The following is a 9,688-nucleotide window of genomic DNA, read 5'->3' as shown; positions in this document are numbered from 1 at the left end:
GTGTGTGTCCCCAAAACAGGGCAGTTTGCAGAAAGTTTTATCCCTTAGAGAGGATACAGAGACTGATGGAGCAGGCAACAGAAGGGCAAGCAGGGAGGAGGGAGGCAGGACTGCAGAGCTCTGCTCCAGGACCACCTGCTCCTGTGTCATGTTATTTAAGGAGACCCTCTTGCAGGGCCTTACTCACTGGAGACTCATTGAAAGAGGAGGGGGACACAGAGAAGGGGAGACAGAGCAGGAGGGGCCACGGGGGGCAGCATCTACCACTGCCCCAGCCCTTCCCAGGGCTGCAGGGCTCGGTCCAAACATGCACAGTGTCCTTGCACAGAGCCTAGGAGAACAGGGCAGTGTGTTACAGATACACACAGGGCAGCCAAACAAGAAAGAAAGAGTAATTAAAAAATACCAAACAGCCTCCTGTGAGCTAGGGAAAAGTCCAAGAATCACAAGGGTCAGGCAGGACAACCCTCTGCCTCCCACCACTAGCTTTGCAGAGACATTCCACTCCCAGCCCCCTTTGGACAGACACACTCTGAGCCTCCAGCAGACAAAATCTCACTCAGCTGAATGAAAAATAAATAGACAAGTGTTCCCAGGACACTGGCCACATCTATGGTCCAAGGGAGAGGGAAAAGGAGTCTCTTCAAAGCATCACAGGCCTTTTGGAGGCTGCAGACAGACAAGGCAAGCCTCCCCTCCCCTCTCCCACACTATTGCAAGGTAACAGTCTGAAAAGGCACTTCTCCCAAAGCAGGTGGCTCTGCCTGGCCAGGGGTTGGTGACAGGCAAGGTGACACCTAAACACTCCCAGTTTATTGCATGTAGGTAGGGTAGAAGGGTTGGGGGCTGGCGGGCCCCAGAGGGCTCTGCTGGCTGCAGAGGGGTTGGAGGAGGCAGCAGGAGACAAGGATGGCACCACCCTGCTCTCTTCATCCTACCAGTTCCTTGCTTCCAAAGGCTACATCCTCTTGGAGAACCCTCGCCTTTAATGGACGGAGAAGAGCCTCTGCACCGAGAGGCAGAAGGGCTCCCAGGCTCACTCCAACCCCATGGATCTGCTCCACTGAGCTTGGCTGTGGTGCCAGCACTGGGGGCCAGAGCCACAGGGAGGCAGCCCCCAGCCCAGGGCTGCTGGGCCCAGGGGCTGAGAGGAAAAGCTGCGGCACCAAGCGGGGCGGCTGAGCGGTCACCCCCTCCGCAGGACAGAGACGGCGCCTGGTTATTTGGTCAGTTAACATGGGCAGGGGGTCGGGGCAGGGGCAGGGGGACAGTGGCAGAGGGTTTATACAAAAATAAAGGGGGGAGAGGGGAGAAAGAGCGAGCACGAGCGAGTGAGGTCCTGGCTGCGGGGCGGTTACATCTCGTTAGCCACCAGCTCCTTGTCGGCCACACCGTTGGAGAGAGAGCTCTGGCCTTCGTTCAGCCTCTTGACCCTGTAGGCTTCAAAGTGGATGTTGCTGGTGATATCCTTGATGTTCTGCATGTGTGTCCTGCAGGAGAGGCAGAGAGGGGCAATCACACCTTGACCTGCCAGCACAGCCCCTGCCACCCAACCCTGGCACCCCCAGGCTCTGCTGTCAAATACTCTCTCCAGCCCAAACTTCCCCTTCTGCCTTACTCGTTAAGGACAGCTTTGGGGTGCAGGCAGGAAGCAAAGGCAGTTACAGGCAGCCAAGACCAAAAGCCTTCACTGGTATCAACAGCCTGTGCTTGGGCATGTGGGGGCCCTGGCTGCATAACTTCCATCCAGGAAGATCCTGGTCCTGCAAGTCCCTGGATCAGGATTTGAAGCCCCCCGCAACCATCTGGCAGCAACAGCCCCACGTGCGCAGAGTTTATCTTGCAGCCAAATTTAGGAGTCGTCCAATGCTTCCTCCAGCAAGCCATGGGGGCCCATCCTCCCACTACCTGCAGCAGGGACACCTCTTTCAAGAGGGACCAACAATTGTCCAGATTCCCCAGACTCCAGATGGTGATGTCTTTAGGGGGTAGGACTCGGGGCTGGTGAGGGATCACTAAGGCCAAAAGGCTTTTTGGCTGCTTGCTGGTGAGCTGGAGCCACACTGCCAGCAATCTTGGAGTCTGCTCTGACCCATCCACTGTTCCTCTCCTCCCTTAACTCAGCACTGCAGCTGAGAAAAGGCCCCTGAAGTCATAGGATCACAGAATCACTCAAGCTGGAAAGTACCCTTAAGATCATCCAGTCCAACCATTAACCCAGCACTGGTGACAAGTCCATCACTAAACCAGGTGCCACTGAGAGGGGCTGCAGCATAGCAGCAGGCTATGAGCAAGGGATGAATAGAGGGATGGATGAGCAGAGCAAAGCAGTGGTTGCTTTAAGCTAGGCTGGGCTCTCCTCTTTCTTTGGATGCCACCTGGTGACCATGGGCTAGAGGGACAGGGGACAGACAGTCCTACTGACCTGATGAGGAGGTCCCGCAGGTAGGCAAACTCACAGTGTGTTGTGTTCTCCACTGGTGGGAGAAGAGAGAAAACCATCAGTGTGCACCCACAGCATGAGTACAGCAACCACTCAGGGGAAGGAGGACCCTATGGGTATTTGCTAGCATGTGGAAGGCTTAGATGGGGACTTACCCCAGGGGCTAGAGGGTGGAGGACCAAGAGTTCTTTTTGCTGCTGTAGGGCTAGTGGTCTACCCAGATACCTACCCCAGCTCAGCATCACCACCTGAATGGTGAGGTCTGAATAGAATCATAGAATTGTTAGGGTTGGAAGGGACCTCAAGGATCATCTAGTTCCAACCCCCCTGCCATGGGCAGGGACACCTCACGCTACATCAGGTTGCCCAGAGCTACATCCAGTCTGCCTTTAAAACCTCCAGGGAAGAGGCTTCTACCACCTTCCTGGGTAACCCCTTCCAGTGTCTCACCACCCTCACGGTGGTCTGTTCCCACCATCTCCCATCAAACAAGGGAGCTCCCAGTAGTATCTACAATTGTGACCCTCAGCTCTGGACCAACACAATGTAAGTGGGCCCCAAACAAAGCAGGGAACTGGACAGGGTGAGCTTTGTAGCAAGCACCAAGCATGTCTCCACAGAGGTGTTTCAAATATAGCTTTGTCCTGAGCACCTTGTGGCATCTGACACACTGCGGTGACTGCTGCCCAGGCTGTGGAAGGATACAACCTCTTGCTGACAAAGGCTTCTGCCAGCTGAACAGAAGCAAGTAAGAGGGAAGGAGGGAAATATCAAGGGGTGCTGCTCCACCACAATTAGCCTGATGGCTCAGTTTGAATTTAAAGGACCAACTCCCTTCTAATTTTTTTTTCCACCCAAGTAGGCTTAAACACAAGAGAGAAATGACAAAGCAACAAATAACACTGTCCTGCAAAGGCTGCCCTTGAGCACAGCTGGCTCCTGGGGTCTGTCTCTGCATGCTGAAAGCAGACGCCACGCACAGATGATGAGTGCCTCAATGAGCCCCATGAAACTCGGAGCTTCCAAAGAGGGAGCACAAGAGGGCAGCAGAGCTTTAAACCAGGAGGATTTTCCTGGCATCTTTGTTAAGCCATCCCTCAACACAGGGTTCCTATAAAACAGGATTCATAAAAGAGAGAAACCTACGAAATGAGGAGGAGGAAGCTAAGCAGGGTGGCACTGAAGAGGTGCCAGCTGGCTGTCGGGGACAGAGAAATGTGTAGATGCACTGGAGCCAGAAGCCTTCTTCTAGCCCTTAAAGCATCATTTAAAATGTGGGATAAAATAGGAAGATGCTGATGGGATGAAGAAGGAAGGCATCCCACAAGGACATCAGTCAAATGCATGGACAGAGGCCTACAGAAGTCAAAGGAGAGGCTCCAATCTCAGTTCAAGACACAGATGTCTGCACTGCACTCATGTGCTCTCAAACCCAACCATCAGGCATTTAATTTCAGATAGGCTCAAGGGCTAGGGAAACAAGGACAAGGTACCTTCAATGGTTCCCCACTTGGTCTTCCTTCCAAGAATTCTTCTTCCATTAACCTGGTACTCCTGGTCACTGCCCACCACTGCAAACGGGATCATTTCCTGAGGAAAGAGACAAGCGAGGATCCATTTTCCTCCTGAAAACACTGCTCAGGAGACCAAGCCAGGGAGCTGAGTCCTACATTAAGCTGTTTTCAGAAGAGTTTCATGGGATGACCTGGTCTATCCCTGATGCCCTTAAGCAGTGCTGCCTGCCAAGGACCACAGGCAGCCCAGGACCTGGGCAGCAGCATCTCTCTCACATGTGCCTAGTCCAAAACCAGTCTATAATCTGACTTAGCCCCAGCACTTCGTTGGGAGGTGCCAGCATACAGCCAGGGCAAAGCCACCTTGACACTGCCCTGAGAATCATGCCCAGCATCTGACAATCTCTGTCTCAGTCACTCCCTGATCCAAAGGCAGTACTTAAGAGCCTCTGAAGACTTTTTTCCTGCCAAATACCTGTCAGGCTATGGGTAAATTCTATCCCAGTGCCAGGTAGGCTGCTGGCCTAGCCAGGGATGGGCAGATCCTGCCATTCCTTGCCCCTGGGGCAGGGCAAGGGGCACTGGGACCTCCCTGTCCAGTGGTGACTGAAGGTACCTTCGAGGAACAGGTTTGGGGGAAGGAACAGCAACATGAATGGGAGAGGACACCTTTCCCCAGGTACCTTCCTCACCCTCTTCCTGTCCCTTCTCTGAGCTCTGGCAGGATCCTTGGTCCTGGGCAGATCCCCTGGAGAGGGGCACAGCTTAGCTTTGGAAAGAAAATAGAGACCCTTTACAAGAGATCACCCAGGACACCAGCAGCCCCTGGAACTGCAGGGCCCATCCAGCACACCCAGGGCCACAGACTAACCCTGAATTTCTCATTCACTAGCCGATCTTCGGAGTCCTCATCAAACTCCTTCTGAGGATACACATCGATGCCATTGGCAAGAAGATCAGCCATTATCTAGGAGAGAAAAGCAGAGAAACACATGAAGAAGACACAGGCAGAAGAGCTGTACTCCCACCATGACAGCAGCTCCCAGCTGATCCAAGAGTGCCCAGCAGCAGCACCTTACCTATCCATGCTAAACAAGGCCCACCTCCAGCAGACATGTGTTTAACTGCTGCACACCTACCAAGCACTTGCCCTACAATCTTTGCAAGAACCTGGTGCCAAGACATGGGTCAGGCTGAGAGTAAGCTGCAGTTATATGAGTGGGATGCTGTCTTGGAATTGAAAAAGGCAGTGAGATGACACAAACTGCACCTTGCTTAGCTCTGCAGGGAATGCTGAGGCCATCAGACCTGCAGCCACATCCATCAGCTACACAAACCCATTTGTAGGCCCTCACTGAACCCCAAACAAGGGCACTTCCACCTCTTGGCAGCACCAGGTGTGCACAGAGTGAAGCCCATGCCTTGGATGGATTCAGACAGCCCCTCCTCAGCTCCCTACTACCAGATCCCAACTAAGGGAATACCATGCCTTGCTTTCCCCATAAACCTTGCCCAGCTGAGCTCAACAAACCCACCGGAGTCAGGCAGAATAAAAAAGGTGCATCAGGATGGATCTCTTCAGTCCCCTACTTGCAGCACCATCTACCTCCCAAAAAAACCAAGAATCAGCCTGAAAATAACAACAGTAAAGGAGGCAGGAGAAACAGGCCCCAAGACTTGGGAGCTCAAAACTTAGCCTGCACTGACAAAGATCCAAGAGAAACACAAGGAACTGCTTGGAGCACAAAGCCTCTCCTCTGGCCACGTGGGATCGCTCAGAGCTGCGGCCGGAGGAATGCGCTGGGCTCCCGGCCAGGAGCTCGCCTTCCCAGTTTGAGGAGCCAGGGAGGGGGAAAGGGGCAGGGGGACAAGAGATGGGAGCCTGGATAAGAGCCACCACCCCCTTACCCTTTGTTTGAAGTAGTCTCTCTCCTCCAGCGTTAACGTGTCGGCTTTGGCAATCACAGGGACGATGTTGACCACTTTGCTCAGGCGCTTCATGAACTCAATGTCCAGCGGCCGGAGCCTGAGAAACGCAGCAGGGAAAAGGAGATTCATGCACTGAGGCTGAGCTGCTGCAACCCCCCCAGCAGAGAGGGCCATTCAGAGACTAGGCACAGAGGAGGAATCGCTTTCTGACAGGACAAACAGGGACATGCTCCTCAAAGCAGGACAGCACGTGTGCCTCTCCGTGTCCCTCTCCGCGGTGCTTTGCAGACAAACACTTAAAAGATTTCCCTTTCAAAGCGCCCTGCTATCGCCTGCGGACCCTCACAGAGCACCTGAAGGGGGAGAGGGCTTTCATCTCTGTACAGATGCTCAGCCACAGAGGACTGCAGGAACTTGCCCGAAGCAAGGCACGTCCTTGGCAGAGCCAGGATGAGAGCAGGGAGATGCTGGCTGCAGGGCCAGCCCAGCCATCATGTACAAATCAAACTGGGGAGAGACCATAGCACAAAACCTCCTCCAACTCTGCCCCTGTTGTCACCCATTGTCACCTACCACCCAGGGACAGCACAATGCAGAAATGGCCACAGGTGACCATTCCTGCTTCCACTCCCTCCTGTGCTGAGCACCAGCCTATGGCCATGCATGAGCCATGATCACATCTCACATCCATCCCCTGGGATTAAAAAAGGCTCTGCTAATTCTCCAGGAGCTCACACAGCTTAAAGGAGACACTGCTTGTTCCAGAGAGAGACATTGCTTGTTCCAGGGGGCAAAAATGTCAGAAAATATCCACAATAAGGGTGTCAGCAGAGGAAAGCTGCAGAGATTGTATACCCCCCGCTAGGAAATTCCTCCCTGCTCCACACTCCTGCTGACAGCATGGACATGACCTCCAGAACCTCTGCATCCTAGGGCTGTAGACCAGCTGCAGACAGCAAAGGGGGAACCTGGCCATAACTCTCTCTCCCTCCTCAGTCCTCCCTGAAGGTGTTTTTTCAAGTTAGCTAGAGGAAAGCCCACCCTGAGACATCTCCACTTACTGCAGGTCCCCTTCATTGGCTCTGAGGTGATGGGGGACACACACCCATGCAGGACAGTTGAGATCCATGGGGAATCCAGGGTACATGAAAACCTTTGGAGTGCTCATGCATTTAGGAGGGTGCTTGAAAGAAACCCTTGCTGAGAACACACAGGGAAGGGGCAGGAAGGTAAATGTCAAAGCCCTAGAAGCAAAGGGGACACCTCTGCCACTTGTACCTCCTGTTGATCTCCACATGCCACCACTACTCAACTCATCTTTGATGAAACTGGGACACAGAGAGAGATGAAGTTGCCTTTTGGAGGAGCTGCAGGCTTCAGTGGCAGAGCTGGGGCCAAGAATGATCCCCAAGAGCACATCAGCCCTGTACCACAAACCAGAGCCCCACAGCAACAGGGAAGACACCAAAATAAATGTGACAGTGACTTAAAATGCCCAGGTGCAAGCAGACACCCAGCAGGAGTCCTGCATGGGAGAAAATGGAGCAGGGCACAATGTTTGGGGAGAACACAGCTAAGAAATTACCTCCTGCCAACATGCTCAAGCCAAACCCCACCACAGTCTTCCTGGGCCCTGCAAAGGCTCAGAGACCCACAGAACCAGCACAGCTCCTACAAACTCAGCAAGAGACTCACAAGTGCAAAGGGGAAGGGGCTGATTCCCCATTCCACAAGGCCACCCCTGCCCACCTCCAGTGCCAACAGACGGACGTCCGGCCCCAGAGAGATGCACTCAGCTCCAGCAGATCCAAAACCAGCAGTTTGAGGCTGCTGCAGCACAGCCAGCACTAGTGACCCACCCAAGACCTTCCCTGGTCAAACCCAGTCTTCTCCCAGGGTTTGAGCTGGACCCTGCCAGGTGGACCTTCTCCCCACACACTAATGGTATGCATGGCCCAGAGCACATCGTTAGCACGCAGACAAACGAACTCCTAACACAAACTCAGGAGTCCCAGATCACCCTGGGTCCCAGGAAAGAAAGAATTTGGCAATTAACAACACCAGAAACAAAAGAAAAAAAGAAAAGGGAAAAAAAATCACAAGGAAACCCCCACGGACACATCTAAGCAGACTTGCTGCTGGCAAACATTGTTTGGAGCTCTGCATAATGTATTTCCCAGACCTCCAAGGAAGTAATGCAGTTATGCTCCTTTCCCAGCAGATTTCTTTCCCCTCCTCTCTCTTTGCTATTTTTCAAACAATTTTCCCCCTCTTAAAGCCTCTTCCCTGCTGAGACTCTGTTCCTGCCTCTTTCATCAGCTTTTCTTTTGGAGGGAAGACCAGGATGCATCTGTAACCGATGCAGATGAATTCCCAATCAGGCAGGCACTGGAGTTTCAGCTTGACTGACATCTAACAGCCCTGTTACCGAGCACTCACCAACATCCAGAGGGTGTTGGCACTGAGCCTGAGAGCAGAAGGCCTAACCAGAGCCAGCCCACGGCCACCAGCATCCATCCAGGCACGGTGACCATGTCCCACACCAGTCTGCTCCCAAGGCACCTTTGACATTTCTGCTCTGACAGGCTTCTGCAAGTGCCTTGTCCATGGCAGTCGCCCCCCATGGGACCTCACTGCACCATCCTGGACAACAGGAAAGAAACCAAAGGGCTACCCCACAGGTTTTTGGAGTATTTGGCAAGTTTCTGGATACTCTACTGAGCCCTGCTGGGCAGCCCCAAAACACCTGAAGTTTTTCAAAGAAAGTGATTCTTTTCACTGAGAGCAAGACCTGGCACCAGACATCACATTCATCTGAAGACACCAAAGGAGAATAAATGGCTTAAGGCAACCACGAGTGCAAAGGGCATGATTTACACTAATAGCCTTGTAAAGATCCAGGTTAGACACAGACAGGTCATGATGGGGCAAGCCCAGACCTAATTCTTCTTCCTCTGCCGCTGTGAGGCACAGCCCAGGACAGCAGGGACTGCTGCTGGTATCTGCAAGGACCAGTTCTGGTGTTTAATCACTACCACCCTGTGACAAGCCACAGGCAGAACAGTGCTGGCCTCCACCACGTATCTGAACTTGTTTCACCTGCACAAAGCATCAATGCCAGCACTTGGCAAGGATCAGCAGTGAAACACTCAGACATGCAGATCAGCAAAACAGAAGGAGAAAGGGAGTTAGTGCAGCTCAGGTGTGCACAGTCTGCTCCAAGCAGACCACAAATGAGAGGGTAATGCTCAAGAAGAAAAAGCATCTGCTTTCCTCCCCTCCCCCAAATGGTCCTCAACATTAGTGGTTCATTGAGACCCCACCTGCACTGCTGTGTCCAGCTCTGGAGCCCACAGCACAGGAGAGATATAGACCTGCTGAGTTTGGTCTAGAGGAAGACACAAAAATGACCTGAGGTGACATGTGCTGTGAAGACAGGATGAGAGAGTTGTGGTTGTTCAGCCAGTGAGGCCTTCTGGTGGCCTTTCAGTTCTTAAAGAGAGACCTTAAGAAAGCTGGGGACAAACTTTTGAACAGGATCTGTTGTGACAGGACAAGGGGTGATGGCTTGAAATGAAAAGAGGAAGATTTAGACTAGAGAGAAGCAAGAAATGTTTGACACTGAGGTTGGTGAAAGCCTGTTCCATGTTGCCCATCCCTGGAATCATTCTGAGTCAGGTTGTCTGGGTCAACGAGCAACCTGCTCTAGGTGCAGATGTCCCTGCTCAGTGCTGGGGGGTTGGACTAGGTGACAGTGACAGGCTGCTTCCAACCCATATCACTCTCTTGATTCTATGGTTAT

At 52.9% G+C, this 9,688-nt stretch overlaps 1 protein-coding gene across 3 annotated transcripts in view; it reads right to left on the bottom strand.

The window, feature by feature from the left end:
• Nucleotides 1-209: 209 nt before the first annotated feature.
• Nucleotides 210-9,688, bottom strand: part of SEPTIN9 (septin 9) — a 98,860-nt gene continuing 89,381 nt past the window's right edge. For all 3 annotated transcript variants that reach the window (XM_054170564.1, XM_054170565.1, XM_054170566.1), the window contains 5 exons: nt 5,866-5,983; nt 4,829-4,924; nt 3,937-4,033; nt 2,426-2,477; nt 210-1,490 (listed from right to left, as the gene is read on the bottom strand). In XM_054170564.1, coding sequence (XP_054026539.1) covers nt 1,355-1,490; nt 2,426-2,477; nt 3,937-4,033; nt 4,829-4,924; nt 5,866-5,983 — 499 coding nt within the window. In that variant the 3' untranslated portion in view covers nt 210-1,354. The remainder of the gene's footprint in view (nt 1,491-2,425; nt 2,478-3,936; nt 4,034-4,828; nt 4,925-5,865; nt 5,984-9,688) is intronic.

Source organism: Dryobates pubescens, chromosome 20 (genome assembly GCF_014839835.1).
Source record: "Dryobates pubescens isolate bDryPub1 chromosome 20, bDryPub1.pri, whole genome shotgun sequence".
Classification (NCBI taxonomy): domain Eukaryota; kingdom Metazoa; phylum Chordata; class Aves; order Piciformes; family Picidae; genus Dryobates; species Dryobates pubescens.
Note: the sequence above shows the minus strand (reverse complement) of the source record. Positions and strands in the feature narration are given on the sequence as shown.